Source organism: Eschrichtius robustus, chromosome 9, assembly GCF_028021215.1.
Source record: "Eschrichtius robustus isolate mEscRob2 chromosome 9, mEscRob2.pri, whole genome shotgun sequence".
Classification (NCBI taxonomy): domain Eukaryota; kingdom Metazoa; phylum Chordata; class Mammalia; order Artiodactyla; family Eschrichtiidae; genus Eschrichtius; species Eschrichtius robustus.
Genome location: NC_090832.1, coordinates 113,173,597 through 113,200,033, shown reverse-complemented (window position 1 = coordinate 113,200,033; position 26,437 = coordinate 113,173,597). Strand labels below are relative to the sequence as shown.

General features: G+C 36.6%; 1 protein-coding gene across 1 annotated transcript in view; it reads right to left on the bottom strand.

The window, feature by feature from the left end:
• Nucleotides 1-24,974, bottom strand: part of ADGRB3 (adhesion G protein-coupled receptor B3) — a 784,426-nt gene extending 759,452 nt beyond the window's left edge. Inside the window, exon 1 of the mRNA XM_068550879.1 lies at nt 24,218-24,974. Coding sequence (XP_068406980.1) covers nt 24,218-24,974 — 757 coding nt within the window. The remainder of the gene's footprint in view (nt 1-24,217) is intronic.
• Between the last annotated feature and the right edge of the window lie 1,463 nt (nt 24,975-26,437).

The following is a 26,437-nucleotide window of genomic DNA, read 5'->3' as shown; positions in this document are numbered from 1 at the left end:
TAATAATGTCAAAGCTCATTTCATGTATCCACTGACATTAAATTCCACTTCGCAAAAGAATTATCAAAATTATTTTATTTCATCAATTATTACATTCAAAATAAAGTATTTGTAGAGTCACTGATTTGAATTAATTCAGAATTTAAAGTGAAATCCAAACAAAACATACATATATTAGCCCCCAAAAGCCCCAACCATGATGATGCTGATGATGATGTTGATGACAGCTAAACATTACTGTGTAATTATTACAGTATATGATACTTGGCTACCACTGTAGTTTTTTTTTCGTCCAGAGGCATACATGTTGTACTAAATATTATAATTTTAATTTAGATAAAATTCTTCTGAGAAAAATATTTTGGTCTACAGTTAAAGCCTGCAAAGGATCTGTATCTTGCTAAACCTCTTCTCAATCCCTGAAACCCAACAGGCACAATAAAACAAACATAAAGAGAAAGACAAACTCTCCAACCCAATGGGCCCAATGAAACATACATAGAGGGCAAGACTGACTTCATTTTCATTAAAGAAATGAAACCACCCTAACCTTTCAAACACCAGCCACAGAGAACCTACAAATACCATGAAGTGGGGAGTGTTGATGAAGAGTGGTACCTCCCTCCTCACCCCTCCAGCACGATACGGAGTTCCCTAGAGCATCCTGCCGGGTACAGAGGGCTGAAGCTGATGCCTGGTGAAGGTGAAGGGGGTGAGATCCTGTGACTTGAATGACCTAATCTGATCCACACACTAGGCATCTGAACACAGAAAACTGAGAGACAGGCCCTCAACCAACCACCAAAAAGGAATTTAAAAAAAAAAAGATTTACTAAGAATGTTTAAGACTATAAACTCTAACGGAAGTCGCTCCAACATACTCACTTGCAACCGCACTCTCTCCGCCCCCCCCAAACTCGCTCACTTGCCCCCCTCCTATGTAATTTTTCAGCAAATATGTGGGCGCAGTGAAGCGCGGAGCGGTGGTGAAGGGCATGGGCTCTGGGGACTGACGGCCTCGGTGCAGACCAGCGTCCTGCCCTGTGAGTCCTCCAGCAATAATTACACGTAACCCCCGGCCCTCAACTTCCTCATCTGGGCCAGAGCACATGAGCACACTAGGATGACAAGATATTTCATCCTAAACATCAAACATATCTCGGAAATTTTCACATTGCTCAAAAAAAAATACAGTTTTGAGGATGATGGCCCAGCAGGTTTATGCAGTGATAGTATTGTAAAATAGAAAAAAATGTGATTAAGATTATTTATTCTATTTTACAAATGTAGAACACACTAGAGGAGATAAAATAAATTAGGGCAAATGCGAACATTGATCATTAACAAAATGACAAATATCACTCAGCATATTTTGCTCCATTTACAAATAATCCTTTTATCCCATGAATGGAACTTCTATGTTCAACTTTTGCTGACAGGGTGATTTTCCTATTGACTCTCATGCTTTTAGTGAAAATTAAATTGCACAGAAAGTGCCACACTGCAGATGTTTCAGTTGGGCTACTTGTAATTTATAGATAATGTAACTCTAAAGATTGCAATCTGTGGTATACTAAAATACTTGAATCATTTGGCCTTCTCTTATGTAGTACTTGGAAGGCCAAGTACTCTGTTCAGCTCTTTGTATTTAATTCCTGTTGAAATCAAGGCAATGTGCTCATTGATAGCTGGGAATTTCTATTTTAAAATTATTTTTATTCAAAGCTATTAACAACTTCCAAAGAAAGACAGGGAACATTTCAAGCCGGCAACTCTGAATCCTATCTTCTTTAAAGGCAAAATGTGTCTTTCAGAGTAACTCTGAATTCCTACAGTGCACTGTACACAGAACACATACAGATATTAATGGCAGATTTCAGCAAATACAGGCAATTTAATAAGCATAAAATTGGCTGCATGGGTTTGGATGAATAATTTAATCCTATTAATCTCAAATTGAAAATCCCTAAAATATTATATAAAGATTTTTTCAAATACTAAAATGTGATATGTTTATGCATAATTTATTGTACAAGTTTTTGGTAATCATACATTTTTTTTAATTCTAAGAGAAAAAACATGTTATTCCAAAGTCAAGAACTACTTTCAACAGCTTTCAAAATAGAACTGATGGGGAAATGGTACAGTTCTATGTAGAAATTATACAATGAACACAAACTATAATTTACTGTATACAAAATACCATTAAAATTCTTTCTTAGAATCTAGATAGTCTACTTCATATTTATTTATGAACCTTCAGAAAACTGAATTCGAATAACAGAGAAAAGAAAATATAAGTTATTTAAAATTTTGTCTTACCTATTTTAATTCTTATTATTTTGAATAACTTGTTGAAAGCTGATAAAATGAATATAATAAAAATTTATTGTTTATTTGACAAACCAGATTATATAATATCTGGGAAGGAACTTATAGCAACATTTTTTTCATGAGATAAATAACATAAATTCTTAAAATCTCAGGTGTTATTTTCTCTTTTCATTTTTCCCCTTTAAGGGACTAGTACTTCTATAGATTAGTGATTTTTATATTTTGTGAAATAGTGCTGATGAAGAAAGGCAACAAGCACTATTTTCATGATTCCCTTGTAATAAAATTAATGTATATGCATAAGAGATTTTTAACAAGACTAAAAATGATATTTTTATATATGACACATTGTGGTATAAACTTTCTATAATGAGTGGATTTTATATTCTAACATTATTTTAAAAGTACTTTTGCCATTTCTATCTACAGAGTCACAAGAATAAAACCTTTAACTTAACTCAATGACCCCTAAAAGACAGTGTTTAAGAAATACTGAAAGAAGAAATAGTTTTATATTTTGACTAATCTCGGCTCTCTTTTTGCCTTGCCAAGCACCATTTTGATTTTAAACATTAGACTTTACAATGCTTTGGGAAAAAATACAACTCCTGAAATGCATGTCCTATGACAACAGCTTTAAAATCCTCACCAAAAATTCTTTACTTAAGCCTTCGGATCCTGTTTTTACCTCTCACCACTTGGCTACTCTTGAGGACTCCCAATGATGTCGCCCTAGACTCCGGACTTGACCCCAATTCTCTACCTTACGTTATTGTCAACTTTGATCATATGAAAAAAATTATTCCTCTGAAAATTAACTTAGAGTACTTTCTCCAATTATTTACTATTTTCACCAAAATTATTAAGCACCAATTACATGCAAAGAACTCCTCTAAGCGCCTTAGATTAATTGATTAATTGATTTCTGTGGTGAGTCCCATAGCTATTAAGTGACAGAGCTATAATATGAAAGACCGTTTGCTTTTTCACAGGACACAGCTAATTTAATTATCTGCCAAAACCTCAGATTCATCATTTATGAACCATACTTGACTGAACTTGAACCAGCTCCCCTTTGCAAGTTGCTAAGCTGTCCCAAATGCCACAATCATCAAAACTCAGACCTTTTCTTTCCCTCTGGTACTTCATTTGAAAAATGTGTCACCTCATGCCATTTTAAACATCTCAAATGGATCACATAGGTCTTCACCACAGCTTTTCAATTATTACTGTTTAGTCACGCTTTGTTTGGATTATTGCGGAAGCCCCGTCACTAGTCCCCGCAAGGCGTCTGATGCCCTACATCCCTTCCCAGATAGTCTAACTCTGCTAGTTTAGACTGCATTCAATCTCTACCTTCTTGCCAGCCTCCCACACACTCATCATGAAATCCCTTCAGATTAGGTGCCTAGCCTAAATAAAGAACCCTCTGACCTGCCCCACCTAAGGCTATCTGTGCCCATACCTCTTATAATCCAATCCCTACACTACTGAAGAGTAGTGCATAAACATCTCCTGGTGTGATCTCTGTTAAAGCGGTTTCCTTCACCTCAATTACATTCTTGACAATCTTTGAACATCCAATCTAATTCTCAATGGCCATGAGCCATATTGATCTTTTCTTTTTGACCTTCTATAGTGTTTGCTTCTTTTCAATAATGGCAAAAATCTTAAATACTCTTCTCATTTGGGATATGTATTAAATGCATTCCCTATTTCTATTACATGGCTCTGATTTCAAGGCCAAGAACATAATATATGCAATTAATACCTGTTTGCCATTACTGGTTCATCACTGATGATACCATACCTAGAGACACTTCTTAGAAAGCAAAGTTCCAAAAGAAATATTTTGTATATAAGATAATTCAATTCAGCTGACTACATCACCCTGAGATACTATGTATATGCCAGTAATTACATATTTTGAACTATCATATATATAAACTTCATATAATTTTATTTTTCAAAAATGGTCTCAGGGAAGGAAAACACGAAGAATCGTGATTTTCTTTCAGTCAACTATTCAGCTTACCTCATATGAAATATATATATATATATATATGCCATTTACAACCATTGTAACATGGCATGAACTAAATAAACCTTTTGCTAAAGAGAGGAAGAACATGGCAAAACTAAATCCTATTCCTTGACAAGAGCTCAAAAACTGGAATTATTGCTGTGCTACTGAAGCATTTAGCTAGAGATGAGACATTTTAAAAGAAATCCATTACGGTTTACTTTATAAGAATTTCAACTTTATCTCTAATTGTTTTCACTCTATTAACTATGCCTAGAAATTTAGATATACAGGATTAAAATTTTTAAAGGGAGGGGTATCAGTTTGTGGGATTTTGAGTAAATTTAAAGGACAATTCATTCTACCAACTTCTGGTGTTTTCTAATAACTAAGAGTATAATGATTATTTTTTAAATTGAATCAGAAAATTAACCATTTTTCACTGGGATCTGAGCATGGGATCAAGATCGTTTAACATTTCTAACTGAAAGCATCCCAAAGTTATCAACATACTAAATGAAAATAGATTTTAATACAAAAGTAGATTTATTTGAAAAGGTAAAAACTTACAGTATTAAAACATACTGTACTTATTATATATTACACATATTGTACATACAACATTTATAACCTAACAAATATATTAAACATCTTAAAAGGTGTGTGCTCAATCCTTATCTACGAACCAATTCGACATTAAGGTTCTGCTAAATGTGACAGGGCTGTTACTGCAATGTGGCTTATTGCCTAAAGTATGCTGATTTGCATTGCAAGGAAATTCTAACTATCTTAACTATCTGTATAGACGATCAAGAGTTAGCTTTGTTTTTACAGTTTATGATAATGAATTTGGAATCTGATTTTAATCAGTGTTATTCCCATTTTTCATATAAATTTCAGCTGACATTCTACAGTTTGGAATTCTCAATTCTTCTTTTCCCTTTTTAAGTAAATCCCTATAGCAAGAGAAAGCAAGAATTAATAGTAGTTAATCCTTCCTAGTGTTTGGGAGTGCATCGGGAATCAGTGTAAAAGATGGTTACTGCTGCCTTAACTCTCATTACTCCAGCTGTTAACCAGATGTTCAAAACAAGTAAATTACCGAAATGTTTTTCTAAATTATTTTTCTTAATCTGCTAAATTATGCAAATGCTAGAATATTTTTAATCATGTACCTAAAGTCCTGCTACAAAATTAGCATGATATAAGAATTTGGGAGTAATTCAAATACAATACCTTTTGAAATAATGAAGTATAAAAATAATTAGTATTGGGGCTGACAGGATATAAGATATATTTATGTTGATTAAAATGTAAGATCTATAAAATTCAATAAGAAACACAGAATAAAAAGTTATTGGGGAATATGTTTTCCTAGCTCATATAAATGTGAAAGAAATTCAAGAAAACATAAAATAAATGAAGAGAAAATGGAAATAAACCTTAAATCTTCTGAGGTACCTGAACTTTTCAGAAAATTATTTTTCAGTTATCTTTTCCTCTTTTTGCTTTATGACATTTACCTACATAAAGTCTCTGAATTCCCCTTCTTAGAATAAATGGAATAGCTGTTCTTTTTATGAAGAAAAATAATTTTATTTTGATTACTCCCTCTCAAGAAACTCTTACAGCCCCAAAACACTTAATCACTATCATTCAGAAGGAAAAGTTGGCATGAGCTTGATTTTCAGTATTTGAATGTTATCACAGTTAAGAAAATTCCACAAAGAATGATTTTATTCAGAGTGGATCATGATTTATTCTTTTTCCCAGTAAGACAATATTCATTTTCAATGCCCAAGCATATAAAAGTTGAGAATTTAAAAAGAACATCAAAATTAATTTAAAGACAAGGATTAAATCAAATATTCTCTGAGCTAGGGAATGAACTTTTCAACTTTGTTTCTTTTTATAAGTATCCTGTATTTTCTAGTATTCAAGACGCTTAATCTAACTGTAACCTATTTTTGTCTAATATAAATGGCATCTTCCCAACTTAAAATCATTAACTTATACAAGAAAAGATAATTGTCATTCTAATTTTATTTTGATCTTCTACCATCATAATTATAGAAAAGATTAAGCACCTCATTGTGTTAATATGGTACTAAGTAAAGTTCAAGCAATTAAACCATAGCCTTTACCAACCTTACTCTTGAAACCTAAGAAATTCATATTTTATAGAAAACTATTAAAACAGACTGTACTTATATCTCAATGAACATTTACATTAATTGCAAATATAAAAATTCAAAAATGTATATGTAAGAGTAAAAAGGACTTCATAAGCATTGCGTGCCTCAGAGCAGGTCAAAATCAATACTCTTATTTTCATCAGTTGAGGTTTCCTGGGAGAGATGAGATTGAAGAGTTCTATGAATAATGGACTTGGTTAAAGAAGAAAGATCCTTTATTAGTGAGGCTCTAACACAGGCTACAGCTTGGGTAAGACTGAAGGCTGAAGGAGCATTAACAGATCAGAGGCTACAACAAACACAGGAGGAAATGGACTTCGGAGGGATTAAAATAAAACGCTACACTCTTTTAAAACATCTTATAGTTCCACAGGATTGCAAGAGTTAAGCACCTTTGCAATTATTCAAAATATTAGACAGTATTCATGTGTACAGAGTAGAGGCATACTGCACGGATTAAGAGAAGAATTCAATTTCAGTTCTGCCCCTTCTCAGTGTCATCCTGGCAGGTCACTCAGCCCTGCTGTGTCCGAGACACCTCAACTGGAAATAATAACAATAACATCTCAGAGGAGTCTTACAACATTAAAAGAGTTGATATCTAAAATTGTACCTGGGGCTTCCCTGGTGGCGCAGTGGTTAAGAATCTGCCTGCCAATGCAGGGGACACGGGTTCGAGCCCTGGTCCGGGAAGATCCCACATGCTGTGGAGCAACTAAGCCTGTGCGCCACGACTACTACACCTGCGCTCTAGAGCCCGCAAGCCACAACTACTGAGCCCGCATGCCACAACTACTGAGCCTGCGTTCTAAAGCCCGCGAGCCACAAGTACTGAGCCTGCATGCCTACAGCCAGTGCTCTGCAACAAGAGAAGCCACGACAATGAGAAGTCCGCTCACTGCAATGAAGAGTAGCCCCCGCTCGCCGCAACTAGAGAAAGCCCACGCACAGCAATGAAGACCCAACACAGCCAAAAATTAAAAAACAAATAAATAAATAAAATAAAATAAAATAAAATTGTACCTGACACACAGTTAGGTATTCATTAGTACTGTGATTAGAAAATAAACACAAATAAACACATTTACAAAAAATACATTTAAAAAGTATAAGCTTGGTAGTCTGTTTTGTTCCATTTGGATTCTCTTCAAAATATCCATTATGCGTGGTACATTTCTATTAATGGATCTCTAAAGTATCCGTTCCCCACTGATGTCAGGCTAACAGAAAAGTTTACGACGTTAGGGGGTTAAGTTGTACAATGCCAAGGTGTAGGAAGCTGGAAGTCAAAATACTTAGGCTTAAACCTGAATTATGGAAGGTTTGTTTTAAAAATCTGAATATAGCTTCACCGATTAAGTTTGCTACACTTGTTCAAAAGCACAAAACTGAGTGTTTTTAAAAACTGTTTACCAAGTATTAGGTTTGCCAAAACTCTTTAATTATTTTAAGTAGAAAGTAACGGACACGCATTTTATCTACTAAATTTGATGGATAATCCCATCAGAACAACTACATGTCTGGCTACTACATCACATTTGGCCTCGGAAATATTCCCACCTATGACCTATAGAGAAGAACAGATTCCAAACTGCAGTCTTTTCAGGACTGATACAAAAACACTCCATGAAATTATGAAGCTCTATCCACATGTATCCATATTTTAGTCTGTTTCAAAATTTACCCTGATGCAAAATTTACCTAATTTGTATTCCTTAAAGATTAATATATTAAATTTTTAATCACTTGATATGGGGTACAGAAACCCTTGCTTATTTACATGTAGCCTTTGTCCCCTAGAGAAAACAAGTAGTTCTGTAAAATTACAATTTCTCCCACACAGTTTTTTGGCACTTGGGATAAGTTTTCGGGCAAGAGTTCATCTACTCATTCTCCTCCAATGCTAGGTCTTGACTTTCCCAAGACACAAAAGGGAAGAAAGGATGTGTTTATTTTCAAACTGCTTCTCTGACCGACATGAAGTGGAAGCTTATTACGGAGTGATTCATTGTACTTCTGGTCTTCATCTACAGATGAGGAAAGCTAGAGTTGAACACAATTGAAGTCATACTTTAATTCACTATGGGCAGCCAAAAACTTAAAGTGTTCCATTACTTAAAAACTGCATTAAGAGGACTGACCACTTCTGCATTTCTCATGTATTAATCTTAATATTGTTTTTTGTACAGACTACATTAAAAAAAAAAAAAAAAGCAATGGCATAGAGATGATCTCTCTTTTACAGACGAAGAAAATGTGATTCACAGACATGAAGCAAATTGCCGAAGGTCACAAAGTTGGCAGAAGGCAGGGCTAGGAATCCAACTAAAAGGTTTGAATGTGCACCTCAAACTGTCACAGCTTCTGCTGACGCAGGAAAAAGAAAAAAGAAAAAACCAAGGGAACAGTGTTTTCCTAGGGACAGATCAGTCTTACCTAAAAACACCAAGTCCAACAATCCATCCAACAATCTGTGATATTTATGAACCCAGGACAGGACCATTATTTCACATACACACTTGCCAATGAACTAAACTAAAAGACTTAACCAAATTTACAAGTTACTATTGTCAATGACAATAATAACAACATATTTGGATGCCCCTCTTCATTTTCTTAATGGCTTTCATATATAATACAGTTTTACTTGCCATAGAATCCTATGAGCGTCAGATGCCCAATTTTATTTTTGTAACTGAGCTAACTGAAACTCTCTCTGAGAGATAATGTGACCTGCCTGAAGTCATGGCAAATCTCATCCAGAAGGCAGCTATTCAGTCTTCTAAGTGTTCTTCCAAATACAAAGGACTCTAGAGAGTTAAAGAAAATCTAAAGCCATGTTGCCAATTCTCTTGTTTATAATGGCAAAAGTAAAAGTTTCAGAAAAGCCAAAGTAAAAAAGTATGATCTTTTGAAAAATATTGTATGGATTTATATTTGATTGATATTTTCTTACAGTAAGCCTTAGAATAAATGTTACCAAGCAGGCAGCAAGCAAGATATTTTTCCAGGAGATCTGACTCTGCTCAGAAGGAAAAAGGGATTCGTTGCAGGCCAAGATGTAAGTTAACAGTTTGCTTCATTTTAACATGCATACCAATCCTAAGAAATCAGGATATAGATTTTAACTTGTCTTAACCAATAAAATGTGAATCCATTTAAACCATAATGTTATGGAGAAACGACTAGCCCAAAGGGACATAAATATTTTCAGGAAAATACCCACAAGATGAAGTTGATTAGGTGGACAAAATACAATCAACAACACTTTCTGATTAGAGTGGTCCCAGGTCTTCGGGAGAACATCATTTGGGGCAATCACCCTTTGTCAAACCATCTGTGAATATCACTGGTTAGTCTGTTTTAAGAGAAAAACGATGATTCTGGGAATAGAGTGATTCACTTCTGAAATGAGGAGGAAAGGGGAACAGATATGGCACCTTAACTCAGACTGTTTTTCTCAGGAATGTGAGGACTCAGAGGGAAGAAAGGATGAAAGATACAGTGCATTTCTCCAGACTACACGACCCAGGAGGCAGTTTACTTTCTTTGAGGTCAATTAAATAAATTGATTACTTTTTTATTACAAATCAAAATTTTATTTGTTGCCTAAAGAAATCTCATGCAGTAAAGGGTTCCAGAATCATCCAATTACTGAAAGGTGACATTTATTGAGCCTGTATTACACAGTCCAAGAATCATGTTAACTTTTTACATTAATGACCTCATTCAATCTCTCAATTACCTCACTACAATAATCACCTCTTCCCTGACAAGAAACTGAGGTTTAGAGAGATGCATAATATTCTCTGTTAGAAGTGGAGAAAATGAGATTTGAATCCAGGAGGCCTGACTCCTAACCATTATGAAATGTTGACTCTTGCAGCAATTTTTGTTTTACATTAAAATTAAGTTCTATGAGGAAATATCTAAAGTCTGAAACTGGATTAATGGCTGTGGGATGTGTGGGATCTAGTAGGTAACAAGTTCCAAAGGAAGAAAATAATCAACGATCAAAAAGAATTTGAAAGAGTGTTAATTTGTTATGACATAATATATATGAATTTTTCAGAAATGGAAAAGTTAAATTATTCACTTTTTTGAACTGACATTTATTTTCAACTTTTAGAAACTTGCTTGGCAAATGATTTACTCTTATATCCTAAGTAAAACTTTAATTTCTGATATCCAAGAAGATCCACAGAATACTGTTCTGAATGTATTTGTTAAAAGGACTCCAAGAGCATTTTTAAACATATCAATATAAATGTTAAAGCTTCCCTTGCAAACGGTATCTTTATTCTTCATCATTCCTGTGATCTCCTCATAAATCACTCTAGGTAGATTTATATTTAGTAAATATTTAGTTAATTAATGCAGTTTAGCGGGGAATATATTCTCAAACTATTGAAAAACGTTCATCTTTTCAAATCATATTGCATGTAATACCCGTGAGCATTTAATGCCACAGATTCATGCATAAGTGACTGGGTATGTGTGTGTTCCACAGATCAGATATAAAACACGTGGGAAGGAAACTGACAATTCATTGCATACCTGGATTTTCTTCAGAACATGATATAAAATGAAAAAAAAAAAAGAGAAAGTGTTTGTGTTCATTTTTGTTTTAATTTCTCAGTTGCTCAATGTTCTGTATAGCCCTGTTGGAATCCTGAAGTGTGTCTCTTATAATTAATGAGCATATTATAATCCAAACTTGAGAACAGGAGAGGCAGGGAAATAATACAAGGCTCAGCCCAGTGTAACAAAACTTGCCCGTGTACCACCAACATTCACTCCTGCTAAGGAACGCTCAGAGGCGTGTTCAAAGTTCACAGCAGCTCACTGTTCCCTCCCACCTCTCCTGGAAAGGAACAAGGCTTCTCAATGTGGCAAAAGCCCACCTACTCATACGGGAGGTTAATTATTACTACATAATTAACCTCGCTATAGAAAATTGTTAAGATTAATGAAGCAGTGATTATAAGCTCCCCTTGAACTACCCTAGAAATAACTGTTTACCACAAACACCTACATGTATATTGATAACAGATTCTGTGCAAATTATTGCAATATGAGATCTAGGTGAACACATATAAATCATAGCCTATGTATCTGAAAAAAAACAAGTAAGAAAGGAGGAAGAGGAAGAGGGGAAGGAGGGGGAGGGAGGGAAGGAAGAATTAAGATAACGAAAAGAAGGAAGGATAAAGAACAGGGAACAGAACATGTTTTTACCGTCCAGCAAGAACTGCCATGCCAAAATGAATGCTTCTTACTTAGTTCTTTGACAATCATGACTCGGCAGAAGACCATGATACCCTCTCTAATCTGGGTGAGTTGAAAATACAGAAAAACCCAATAACTTTAAATATATGTCAAAAGAACGGTCTCTTGTAATCTAAACATACAGTGATTGCAGTTAATTTGGTATTAATTTTCATTAGGCTAAAACAATTAAATACTGATAAATACTACCTAAAATGAGGTCCAGAGTGTTGCTAACAATAAGTACAAATTCAGCTACCCCAGAGTACATTGTAGAAAATGCAGGTAGGTGAGTTCCTCCCCACAAAACATCACAGACCTGTCTGGTCACCACATCATCACAGCTCAATTACAGAACACACCGCCAATGTAACTCATCACCTTTCAGCACCCTCATTAGCACCACTGTGCCCCAATCCTCCCTAACTAGACACTGTATCAGCTAGAATATGCCAGGTTAGGCTGCAGGAACAAAGACAAACTCCAAATCCCCAGTGTCTCAAAACAGAAAAGGTCCTTCCTGGCTCAGTCTTCAGGACCATCACAGATCAGCAAGGGCATGGGGAGGGGGCTCCTCTCCTTTTACACATTCAAGGACGCAGGCTGACACAGGAGGCCCTTCTCTCTGGCACAGGCCTCCCTGCCAGAGGTCAAGAGACCTCGGTGGTCTGACTCCAGCAATGAAATGACCCAGCTCAGAAGGGAGGTGTGCCACTGCTGTTCACAACTCATTGGCCAGAGCCAGTCACATGACCCCATCCAACCACAACTGATCCAGAAAACAATCCCTACCTGTGCCCAGAATGGTGGAAGGCTGGAACTACTGGAAGAGCATTAATAACACCTCAACTATCCACTCATGTCTATGGAATGGCAACGCTAATACGCTTTCGGTTGTTGTTTTAATAACCTGCTTCAGTTGTGGATATCCATTACGTGCGAACAATCAAAGGAACTCAATAAATCTCATGCCCTAATAACTTTAGTTGATTCCAAGAAGTTTGACCATTTGCAACTGAACTGTTTGGGGATTAACAAAACATTGAGGAAGAGAGCCAGAATGAACACCACCAAGATATAGCACATTTATAAAGATTTAACGTTAGGGCTTCTAACTGTTTATCAACTAAAGTTAAAGATCCAAAAGGATTTTAAACAGTATTCATTTTTATCTGGGCAAACTCTAGTCTGTGAGCAAGAGGTATGATTGGAATAAGCATATTTGCAGGTTTGGGAACTCCGGGTGGGAGAAGTTTGGAATACAGATGACGAGGCAGAAGGATGGAGAACTGGGGTGTTCATCCTGAAATCCTACATGCAGCCCCAGGACGAACTGACTCCAGAGAGACCATGAGGGAAGTGTTCACAGGACTGGCACTAGGGATGGGTCATGAGCAGGTCTCTCATTCCACAAGTGGGACAGAAAGGAGAAGGCGGGAGTGGGGGGTGGTCTCACCTCTGGAGACGCTTGAGGCTAGGCTCTGAGCCTCCCGTCCACCTCAACGAAAGCAGCTTTATTTTTAAAAATCTTTTTTTTTATATACTGTCTTTTATTTAGAAAAAGAGTTTCCACTGCTAAGGAAAAAAAAAAAAAGCTGTATTAATTCACATCCTACACGTACTTATTTCTTTTGCATTAATCAGTTCTTGCCACTTAGTGGATTAACTTCTAGTCTGCTCCACCTCTGTGGTTTCTCTGCCCTAAGGATGCAGAGACCAGTGGCAAGGACATGTAACATTCATTATTGCCTAGAACTCATTTATGCCCTTTATCACCAACCGAACACCAAAATAGGGTCATCAGAAAATTCCAGGAAAACCACTAAACAGAAAGAAGCCACCTATTTTTAAGAAAACGGATTGTTAATATATTACAAGCTAAGGAAGGCATTAAAGTTCTATGCTGTACAAATTGAACAATAGTGCTTTGTGGCATTTACTTCAGATGGAAGAGCTGCACTTGGTTAATTTCTCAGGCACCACTTAAAAAATATATATTGTTTGCCCTCTGAAGTTACAAAAACCAAGGCCAGTCAGAGAGCTGACCACAGGCTGACATTTCTGTAAAGGAAGCTGACCTCTCTGGGAATCCAAAATAAACTGGAATTTCTCAGCCTGCAGTGCAGAAACAGATCTTTGAAAATTTTCCATATTTATGTGGAAAGATTATATAAAGTAAACAGATTTCTGTCTTCCCAAGGTGCCCTCTTTTCCACATTACAATTATTATGAGCCAACATTAGAAGGAATATTTCCAAAAGCATCCACTGTATAATAAATATTTGTTATGTACCACCTATTCGGAAAACAGAAGGTCAGAAAAAAAAAAAAAAAACAACAAAGGGTTAGCCCCTTTGTTTTTTTGAAGTTACTTTTCTTCTCTTTTCTCTTTTCTTTTCTCAGGACACTTCCTTGATGTGAAGGGCAACCTCAAGACCAACACAGTTAAGAGTTAAAAACTGTAATTTTCTTAATGAAATTATAAGGGCAAACTTAACTGCCTTGGTTTCTTTTTTGCAATGAAACGAAAGAAAAAAATGCTTTGTGTGAGTCTTGTTGGGTTTTTCATTGTTGTTGTCTTTGCTTTCAGAGGTATAGTGAAATCAACAGGCAAAATGATACTTATATTAGCAACTGAAATTCTGTTTTCATTTTATATTTCCATTATTATAATCATATAAAATTAGAACTAAATAGTAATCTGTTAGGATTTTTTACGTTTTATATGCGAGCCTTGAAATTACCAACTTACAAAACTTTCTTTGAATACCCAGGCCAGTTTAAATGTTCTGCAGTCACATCAACACTGAAAAATTGTATGGAAGATGTATATGAATGTATACACGTTACGTGATTTTAAAACAAGCTAAGTAATCAACGAACCAACAGGTAAATATAGAAAAACTCTTGGAGGAGGGCCTAAACTCAATGGAGTTATGAAGACGAACACATATTGATCCTGAGTTAGGACCAAGTATAAAAAATACCACATCAACTGAGCTTTAAGAAATGGCCAACTGGTTTTCACTTTCATTAACTCAATTCTTTAAATTATTATTATTTATTTCTTTATTTAATAGAGCTGGCCCATATGCCAATCTCCAAAAGGGCTAATCATTACATAAGATCTTTAGCACCTTAAAAGGAAGGATCAAAAGATCAAAACTTAAAATGCGGATTTCAGACCAATCCCAAAGTAATTAGAAATCACCTCACCACCAAAATCATACACCCCTGTATCAGTCAGGGTCCTAGTAAGAAACAGACGGTGTCCTCAAGTTCAGTAATTTGAGAAGAGCATAAGGCATGGATAGAGGCTGGAGAAACCAAGGAGACAAGAGTACAGTCCTGGGGTGAGAATCAGGGGGCCGGCAGGCCTCAGGAGTGAGAGGAGAGAGGGGTCTCCAGAAAGCCCAGGGGAAGGCCACCCCACAGGAGCCGTGACCTTCAGTACAGGGAGGGGACCCTGACCTCACTGCCCCAACCTACAGCAGTATTTCTCAGTGCACCATGGGATAACTAAAAAATGTGACATGTTATTTCTTTAAAACACAGATTGCCCTAGAGAAATAATGAAATGAAAATCCAAGACAGACCTTGATAAATCATTTTCCTAAATCTGGACAGACTCTGCACTTGAAACACGTTGCTCTTTAAATTTAATGAGCTTAGGCTGAAAATCAATAGTTTTTTGAGACCTGCATCGCATTTGTTTAAATAATACAGGACAAATAAAAAAAATCTAATGAATGAAAGCTCTGATTTGTAGAGACTAGTCTGTATTCAGTAGTCTAGCAAAGTATACTCTGATTATTGTTATTATTGGCTGGATACCAGGTAATTTTTTTTTAAAATAGTTAGAACTATCCCACCATCCTAAATGACTGTGTCTCTTTTACATTATAGAAATGGCATTAAATATAAACTCCAAGAACACTTAACGTTCAGCTGAAATAATATTCCCATGATACATCTGCAGATTGGGATTCCTTTAATTAGGTAAGATTTGGACTAAGCTAATGCCTAAAGCCCCTTATGAATCTGAGAATTTGTGATTCAGATTCAAGTGTTCCAGAAACAGTGAGAAAACTCACAGCTTTGAAATTCTGTAGTTTTTCATTTGAACCAATTTGTATTAAAATTTTTAAAGAAAGGAAAGCCATGGTCGGTCTTCAGGGTATAACCAGCCCATGTTGATAACAGGTGTCTCACACAGTTACTGCCCAAGTAAAACAATTTGTGCCACAGACCTTTGTAAACTGGAAAGCACTTTCTCAACGTCAGGTTTCATTATATTCTTTTAATTTATAAAATGTTTACTAAACCACTTTACATCTTTATTTTCTCAAGAGTGACATGTAGATGAAGCTTCCCTTTAAAAATAGTTTATTAGAGAAAAATTATCCTTATTTATATATGCAAGCATAGATATTAATTTTTTAATAAATTTTTAAATTTTATCAAATTTTTAAACATTATTTTCAAATGGAGGAACACCAGTAGAAATGTCATGAAATAAATACTCTAAAACCATTCACCCAAGATGAATTACCCAGGAGAGCAAATATTTCTGTGACATTTCTATCACCTTAACATATTTATTGCTAAAAAGTAATTCACCAAGGTAACTTTCTCTGGTTGATTCCACAACTGTTTTAATGCTTTGGATTATGTCTAAATGCGTGTAAATTGCATTCTCAACATTGTAATCTGGTTCCATCAGTGTTCCAACGTCTTTTCCATGAACCTATTTGCTCAGCTTTCCCAAACAACTCTCAGTCTCCAAAGAAACTGGTTATCTAGAAGAAATAACTTGAGAATATAATAGCCGAGACTAAATTAGCAGCTAAATTAGTTCACTTAACATGGCAGAAACCAAAGAGTAACCATTTGGCCTTCGTATTTTACAACATGTTCCAATCATAAGGAATGTGTTGTAAGGCAGGGGTCCCCAACCCCTGGACCGAAGACCGGTGCCGGTCAGAGGCCTGTTAGGAACCGGGCCGCACGGCAGGAGGTGAGTGGCAGGCCAGCGAGCGAACCGCATCGCTTGCATTACTGCCTCAACCATACCTTCCCCCAGCCCCGACCGTGGAAAGACTGTCTGCCAGGAAACCTGTCCCTGGTGCCAACAAGGTTGGGGACCGCTGTCGCAAGGGGCTGGTTATGAGGAAAATGCGAAAATGGACATCAGCACACATGTCCGATTTCAGAAAAGACACCTATTCAGGGAATTAGTTTTGAGAGAAATAGCTCCATACTAATGTATTTACTATGCATTTGTTACTTAATTGCACTTTCTTTGCAAACTAGAAATATATTACTTATTATTATTTATTTATTTAATATAAATATATATTTATAATAATAGATAATAATATAATAAATAATAAATATATTACTTTTATATTTATAATATATTATTATAAATATATTTATAATAATAATATAATAAATATATTACTTTATTATTATAAAGGTTAATTATTATTAACCTTTAACAGATATGTAGCTGGTCATTCTCTGCATGTGAGCAAAATTCCTGAATGACAGTAGAAAGATAATCGAACATAGAGCACTTAGCGTTTAATCGAACATAGAACAGTTAGCATTTTATGGAGTCTTATAGATGGCATTCTGTAATTCTGCTTTAAGAAAATATCAGAAGCTGCAAATGAGTAGTAACAAAATTTTTAAATTTTCTTTTCAATACCTGAATATGCAAGTCTTTGGGGGACTCTTAGGGCTCATTGGCCTATAATAACTGATCATAATTCAGTGAAAAAAAAATTCCAAAAAATTTCTACTTTTTTCCAAATGATTTAATATAGACTTAATGTTTCAAGATAATTCCTTTTCAAAACAGATCTCAAAACATGAACTTAACTTTGCATAATGCAACAGAGTAAAATACTTGGAAACTGTTTAATTTACATTTAAATTTTACAGACTTTACAAAGGATCAGCAATGATATTCAAAGGACAGCTTCCCAGCCCTGGGATGACTCACAGCACTAGCTTGATCTATTTGATGTATTAGTCATGCCACCATCAGCACAAAGGTATTGAGATGGGACCTTTTCTTTATATAACACGAAACAGACATAACTTCAAGATGCTTAATGACCCTTTGTTAAATGCCCTAAATTCCTAAACAAGTTCAGATCATTAAATGGCAACCTACTTCATTATATTATCAATCCTCCATCATTTATAGCTAAAAGATAATAAAAAAGAGGTTTCAAAAACTGAATTGAGGGCCTAATATAACTTGAGCCTTTGACTAAGTGTCTTTCGTGTGCAATCTCGTTTAATACAACACGCCACTACAGTATAGATTGCTGAGTCAAGCTCAATAAGCACAGTCCCTTGTCAAAGATGCTACAAGGTGGCTGGGTCACTCTCTGGGCCCAAGTGCATCTTACACCAAAATACACCTTTCATTTCAATGAAGTGACCACAGTTAGAAAAACTGAACACCTCTCTGATTTGTACTAGTTAACTGAATTAGTAAGAAATTTCCACAGGGCTGACAGGAACTAAAATATTCCAAGCCATTAATTTCATTCGTTTTTTGTTTTTTCTGTTTTTTTACTACATAATGTCATAACCTGTTCTCCTGTACCCTGAGGAATAAGCATTCCTAGCAACCCAAGAAGGGAAGTAGTTGACACAGAAGAACACAGTTCTGAGGTGAACGTACAGATTTAAACCTGGTTCTCTCTGTTCAGAATCTTTAAACCCAGCTCACGGTATTTTGAAAAAGTAAGAAAGGCTGATTTTTGAAAAAACGTTGATTTCTGATCCAAGGGCCAGATGACTTTTACAGGTAATATATATCAAAGTGACTCTAAAGAAACCTATATTTTATAAAAGTATTCCGTTTAACAATAAAATCACTTCTATTAGGAAATGAAGTATAGGAATGCATGAAGCTAGATTCTAAGTAAAGTAAAACTCCCATATCAATTTTGAAGAAAACCAATCTACGGCATATTTATCTGCATCCAACACTAAAACTGTAATCAGGGAAGAGCCAAATCGGACTACAGGCTGGATCTGTTCCTTTTACTTTAACCTTTGCTTTCCGCTGCTTTTGTTCACTAAAAGGATACCATCTATATACAATGGCCTGCCTCAGGGAACCCTGCCCCTCTGCCTGAATGTTAAACCAAAGTGCCTATGTTCAGGGAAGCATCCTGACCCTGTCCACCTGGGGATGGTGGCAAGAAAGAAGAAATTAACACATCCCCTCCCTGAGGTTGGCCATTCCAGGTGATATTTGCAGAACTTATGGTCTTTTTACTTTATTTCCTCATCTCCTCCCAGTCTCTGCTATAAAAGAAACTAGCATCCAAACCCCAATAAGGTGGTTATTTTGAGACTTTAGTCTGCCATCTTCTGGGTCTGCCGGCTTTCCGAATAAAGTCGTATTCCTTGTCTCAACACCTCGTCTCCGATTTATTGCCCTGTCGTGCGGCAAGCAGAGCGAGCTTGGACTCAGTAACAAAACCTGCCTGACACACGTGCATACACAAACATTTTCTTGTTAATATTTTAATTTACTGTCTACGAAAAAAATGTTGCCATACGATGGAGTTTTCATGAATATTATATATCTGAGTCACTTCCTAAACTGTTTGACAAAATTCTACGGTGGCAAAAGTAAAAATTAGGGCATCTTACTTGGCCAGGCCTACAATTTTAGTAATATTATACTATTACTATATGTATAGATTGCAACATAAGTAAGAAGTAGGTAACAGAAGCACTGAGCTTGACCTGCAAATATTCTTCCTCTTTCTTGGAAAGAGTTTGCATACGTTTCTCTTCAAACTGTGGAAGAAAAGATTTGGGAAATGTCATGTCTGGAGAAGTAATGCTAGAGCCAGAAGAAAGAAACGTAGATAGAAATGAAGGCAATTAAACAGATAGAAATTGGCAAATTTTCTTACCCCTGTTTTTGCAGACAGCTGTGTATAGAAAGTTTTATTTATCATTAATCTAATCTATTAAAATAAACACATATGGAATTAAGACTATTTCTCAATGACTCCATTCTTCTTGTTCTTTTAAAAATGTTATTAAACAATACCTTGAGATAAGGTATTGTTATATAAATAATACATTAATGGAACTGGAAATGCTATAAATGGCAGCTGTCTCAATTTATTGCTATCTTTCCTATTGAGTTGTTTTGTTTTGTTCATTTAACATTCATTTCAACCAATATTTATTGAAGGTCTGTTTAGACTGTGCTAGACTATTGGAAGACCAAGTCTGCACACTTGAAGAACTCGCAAGACTAGTAGAGGAAGATGGAAAAAGAAATGGAAATATGTGCTAGAACAGAAGTACAGTATGTGCAAAGGGCTGTGGGTCCAGCCAAGGGGCAGGGCAAACTGTCAGGTACAACATACTCAGTAGGTCTTCTACATTCTGATAGAGTGTGGGATCACGGCATTTACAAATCTTCTACATTCTGATAGAGTGTGGGATCACGGCATTTACAAAGGAAGTAAGATTAAAAGAGTGTAAAGAGGAAGGGGAAAGGTGGCTGAAGCCCTAATGAGGGCAAAAAGAGAAAAGGTAGAAAGAAATGAAAACACTTAAAATGAAACACACAAATTGCTCTAGACATGCAAATGCACACACAAACACAGGCTAGATTTTACACGGGAACATGGTGAGACTTCCCTTGGGCAGTTGATTATCAAGGATTAGCAGAGGCAGAATGAAAAGACAAATAAGTGTGTGTGTTCAGATTTCCTGGAATCTATACAGGGATCCCAATCTCCCTTCACATAAGTAGCTCCATTGATGTAAGCAGGAAACAAAGGTTCCATTAAGGCTTCTTATGTGCTTTAGATACGCTGGTGTGGAATTTTTCTCTCCAAACTGTTTAAGTTACTTATTTCAAGTGAAAGAGTAAGAAATAAGATCATACACCACCTTTTATATTTTAGCTATATAGTCCAGAATCATCTTTGGTAAAAGAGTCCTATAAAACATATTAAAGACCTCATGAATCAATGTCAGTCTTGCCCCATACTCATATCTGAAAACCAGGTAAACAGCAACGTTATTGGAGTTTTCTTTTAAAAATAGTTATATACACTGTACGTAGACAGCTTTTTAAAACAACTGCCTGAAATAAGACAACATTATTTTTAAAAGGCTTCATTTTGTTCATTTACTTGGTTTTCAAAACTTCACGTAAAAATTGGGAAATGACAACAAAGTTTCTGTAATCACATGGCACCCTCAAATATGTCAAATACAATCTTAAATAGGAAGATACTGAAATGCACTAAAATCTCACACTTTAATGATCATTTAATAATTTATAATGTATTCAAGATAAAATGTGTAATTGTTGGTGTTGTCACTTCAAACAGTGACAGTCATCTTATTATTTTCTGGCTATGAAATTCTTAAGTACATGAATGTATTATTAACAAATATCTTAGTAGAAATCCTATCAATATCCCATTGCTGGGAGCCCATAGTTTCCTCTAATACTAACTAAATATGATAATTCCAGTGGACACATATTCCAAAATATTCAGTATTTAGTATACCTTTGCCATCACTATCAGCATCACATAAAAAAAATTCTGAAACTGCATTTACTGAGTGTAAAGAGCCTTCTGTCAAATTTGTGCCACCTCTATGATATAATAAACATCAAAATATTCCTACTCAAGGCTTCTGAGTCAGTACTTATTACAGTGAATAAAATGGGAGTCAAAAACCATGGAGAATAATCTTGTATATATTCCCCTGATGATTTGCAGGATGGTTTATTTTTCATAGAAAATAGAAATTATAAAGTAATATAAAATATAAGTGGAATTTTTAAAACCCCATTTTAGAAGTTGGGATCGCATGTTAACCAAATAAAGTGAAGACATTTTGGAATAAAATTAGATATGAGTAGCACAACTATATGTGATTATTACATATAGCCCTCAAGCCCTGTGAATATCATTACATGGTAGTTTACTTGAAATAGTATTAAATAATTCTTTCATAAGATTTTACATATCATTTATATCAACTATTGAAGATTTAATGTACTTTGCATAAGTTTGACTAAATTACGCATCTGCAGATTTTCACAGTCCTTTCCTACAATGCAGCTTAGCCTAAAAAGTCTTCTTTGAATGAGGTAAGGAGTGCTATACACATATTTTATAACTTACTTACAAATGCATCCGCTACAATTATGTCATCAGGAATTACTTATCGTTCGTTACCTTTCTGACTCAGAACACCTAAACAATTCAAGAGCACAAATTTAGAATACAAATTTAGAGACTACAGGCTGTGCAATTTTACCGATACAGCATATATTCTTCCCCTATTATATAAACTTTTCCTTGTCAGTTCTATTAACATGCTAACAATTTTAATACAATCTTTGAATGGTCTGTGGAGGTATTTCGTTCTCATTTCGCCAGCTAATTAGCCAAAAGAAATGTACATTCTCCCCGATGATTTAAACATCTAGTGTCTAAAATCACTCTTATTCTTCGTCCTACACTAAAACGAATGGCCATCTAGTCCAAATTCTATAAATTCCAGCATTGTCCTAACCCATATCTCATGATCATGACCAGGAAAATCTCTGAAAATCATGCTTAGTGTGCACACGACTTTGTTTTTTGTCACTTGTCACCATTCACAAAAAAGGGTTGTACACCTGGATTCTCTTTCCACTGTCATCAGCAGTCAATTTGATGATAAAACTTTACTGAAGATACAGATTTTCTCAATTTTATTAGAACAGCAATAAAACAAACGAGCAAAAACTAGTTTCTGGTGTTAATTGTCTTATTAGCCAGCTTGTAACATCACACTTTCCTGGCGTACTGTAGCTTCTTATTCTAGGGGACATTAATTGGTTTTAAATGGTGTTAAATACCATCCCTGCAGTTGCAAGTGCTTCTCTGGGATTTTTACTAGAGAAAAGAACTCCTGTAATTTAAAACCACTTTGCTTTCTTCAGTCACAGCTGTTAGGGAGACACTGACCTGTAGAAATCTTAAAGGTTTTTCACCCCTTTCCCAGTGCCATTAGTCTGCATTTATTTTCTAAGGCTTCTTTGCCCCTTGTGCCATGGCTCTTCCGTAACTCCCATCCCCCAAAATGCTTTCAGAAGAAAAGTCATCGCTTTTCGCTGGTTAAGCCCTTTTCTCTCTCTTTCCCCACCCCCGCCCCTTACAAAACCTTGGCTACCCTTAAAGAAAATTCTCCAACAACGTGTCAATTTTACATTGGCCACAAAGACAACTTCTGTTGGGAGAGGGGAGGAAAGAGGGGCTGGAGCTTGGCTGTGCCTTTCCACAGACAGGGATCTTTGTGGCGATCGGAAAACACTTCCTGCATAAAAATTCAACACACTCTCTGGGTGCAGGGCTGGGGAGAAGGAGCGACTAGGTACCAGCAGTGCCCTCAAACGAACGGAACGCATCCCCTAACCTTCCAAACCGGAGAGTCATTTGTTCTCAAAATGTGTCAGCTTTTTTGCCTTATTAAACATAATCCACTGTCTCAGATCCCGGGGCAGCTCCCCCTCTAGCGTCTGGGTGAAAGCTATAAATCACTCCTGTACTTTCTCTCCTTCCTCTGCATTTCCGTTGTACTGTTTTGCATCGGCCCTGACAAGCTCCCGCTCCTCGTGGGTATCAACAGGGTACCGAGAAGCTAAGAGTAAAAAATCCCGCGAATGGGATACCGGGTCTTGCAGGACCCGCCTGTGTTAATTCCGCCCCCTCCCCCTGCCACGTGACTTCACTGCCCGGAGACCCGAGTCTGCACCCCCAATGGGCTTCCCTGGACGAAAGACCCGGCACGCAGGCTCCTTCCCAGGCCTGGGGAGGAGGGGCACCCTCGCCCTCCTGTGTCGCCAAGTCATTTGGTCCACACAGGCTTGCCACTGAGTTCGTGTCACCTTTCGGTCGCGAAGCCCCAAGTTCCAACCTGGAAAGGGGTCATGGATGAGAGGGTGGGCCGGAGGCGAAGGGAGAAGTCTACAGATCCATTCACAGGTGTGTGTGCGTGTGTGTGCGTCCGTCTCCCGGAGGGGCCGCAGCCTAATAAAGCGCCCCCCCACCCCTCCCTCCTCACCGACCTCCAGCGCAAACCGGCTCCACGTTTTAGCATCTCATTTATCCTGAACATGCCACTCGCACCGGGCGTCAGGTATGCTGAGCGCTATCCCATCTCTCAAATCTTGAAACGTAAAACTAGCTTTAGGAAGATCACAAGTCAAATCAATCCAAAGGTGACAGAGGAAAGGGGTAAGGGTTGGGCCGGTGTGTGACACAGCACGTTTTAACTCCATCCCCCAGTACCACTCCCCGCCCAGCTCCCCCTCTCGGCCGGCGCTTACCTTCTTTGGGCGGTCGCTTGGCCTCCCTGGTAAGATTACAGACCTGGGTGGTCTGCAGCTCTTGGGTCAGGCAGCCCTCGGTCTGCTCATTCAGGGGTAACACCACGTTATTTAACAAAACCAGCGACTGGTCGTCGATTCCCCACTCTCCCAAGTGTTGAGGGCAGGTGCATTTTGTATACATGATCCCGCAGGTCTCTGTTCTCACATTTTCTGATTTCAAGCAGCTCTCCAACCAAGTGCATAATACGTGGCAACCAAACTGGCTTGGGCTCACCTTGTTCAATACCAAAAACTCAAAAAAAGATTTCTGATCTTCTTCCCCTTTTTTCTGTAATCCTGGGAAATCGGTTGGAAAGACCCGACGTATTTGAATAAAATTTTTATCATACTGTAGAAAAACGAAAGCATTCTTGGATTCGCAGAGTTGCATTATAGAATGATTCTTTCTTAAAAGATCCTTGATTTTTTCATGGGAAAAATGATCAAACTGATAAGCCAGGAGGGAAAAGTTAGAGCAGCTAAGGTCCTTTTTGGAAAATTTCAGGTAAATGCTATATTTGGTTGGATCTGGATTTTCCAGCGTCCAAGTGCAGTTTGTAAAGTTTTTGGGAAACATTTCACTTACAGAATACGATCCATAAATGACTCCTTTCACCAAAGTTGAACACCAGAAGTCTTGGGCAGCATTAAATCCAAACATAACCAGGAGATAGGTGGAAAATATATAAATCAGCAGGTTACGAACAGCCTTCATCCTATGTCATTTGGCCTGTAAAAATGGCAATGAAAGAAAAATGCAAGTAGGAGTCTACGCGCATTGAAAAAAAGAAACTCCTTTCAATATCACAGCCAGCTGTTTTCAAGATTTCAGTAAAAAACCCTTTTTAAAAGAAGGGCAGGTAATTTTTATTTGATAACGCACGAAAATTATCTGTTGCTGTGTGAACAGCGCCCTCACGTGGTCATTCACAGTGGCCAAATTCCCTACATTCAATCTAAGAATAATATTCAATAGATTATTAATAGGAATGCTCTTAATTTATCTACCAAGATTTCCTTCAAGTGCATGGTGATTCTCTTGAAAGAAGAGGAAATTTTTGCTTTTTAAATGTAACAGCCTAAATGTTAATTTTTGAGATATTTTTAAGCAACCTTTACAAACCTTTTCTCCCCCTCAGCCCTCTGCCTGCAGTAAACAACATCACACAAAATCTAATCTGATAATCTGAGAACAGCTGTTGTCATATTTCTTTTCTTTTAAATGTGAAAAGCAATTATGATCAATGATAGCCTCAATTTTAAAAGCACAAATGATAATTTGTTGCAGCTGAAACATCACCCAAATGCTCCTGCTAGCCTTTGCAGGGGCCACTGGGTGAACTGGTGGGAAATTCCTGTGCAAAAATACAGGTATTCGTGTGGATTAACAGAATTTGTAAACCAGCATCCAAGAAAGTGCAGATACATAGGGAAGAACTGCTTTTGGACATTATCATTGAGAACCAGGATTTAAGGCAGTCATATCAATGTGACATGCCCTCTTGGGATACATAAAGTAGACCACTATATTAATATCTGTATCCAAAGGTGATGTCAGTGAAAAATCCCAGAACCACAGTAACTGAGCTGGTTTCAGCTTTATTTTTTTTTAATAGAGCTATTTTATCTAGAGTTATCTACTGTAATTTAAGATGTACACATGGTACATAAAAGATATTAGCATTGTCTTTCCTAGCCGATTTCAATTATTGAATTGTTCCCTCTCCAACAACAGCTTCAAAGCTCCTTTTCTTCTCTATTTTTTTAACCTGGCCTTGCATAATACAGTAATCCTTGGTTTTATTTACCTCTGTAAGTTGTCATCCAAAAGTAACTTGAATATTTTTCAGCTGTAACCTTTAAGAAGTTATTTCTTAGAATAAATGGCACTGCTTTTTTTTTTTTTTTTTTTTTTTTGCTTAGCCTTTGAGCTAAGTGATGCCAAGTTAATTTTAAAAGTCTTTAGGCTGCAGTCTCTTCCACTGTTCTGTAAACAGAGACAGACACACAGACATATAGATAATTAAGAGTTTTCATGTCTTTGCCTGGGTCCTCTCTGAACCAAAGGATATAAACCCTCTTCCTTCCTGTTGCATAACACACACCAACGCATGCACACAAAATCCAGTGACTGAAGTCCCTGAAGACAGATCTGCAGTCCCCAGATCATAATACAAA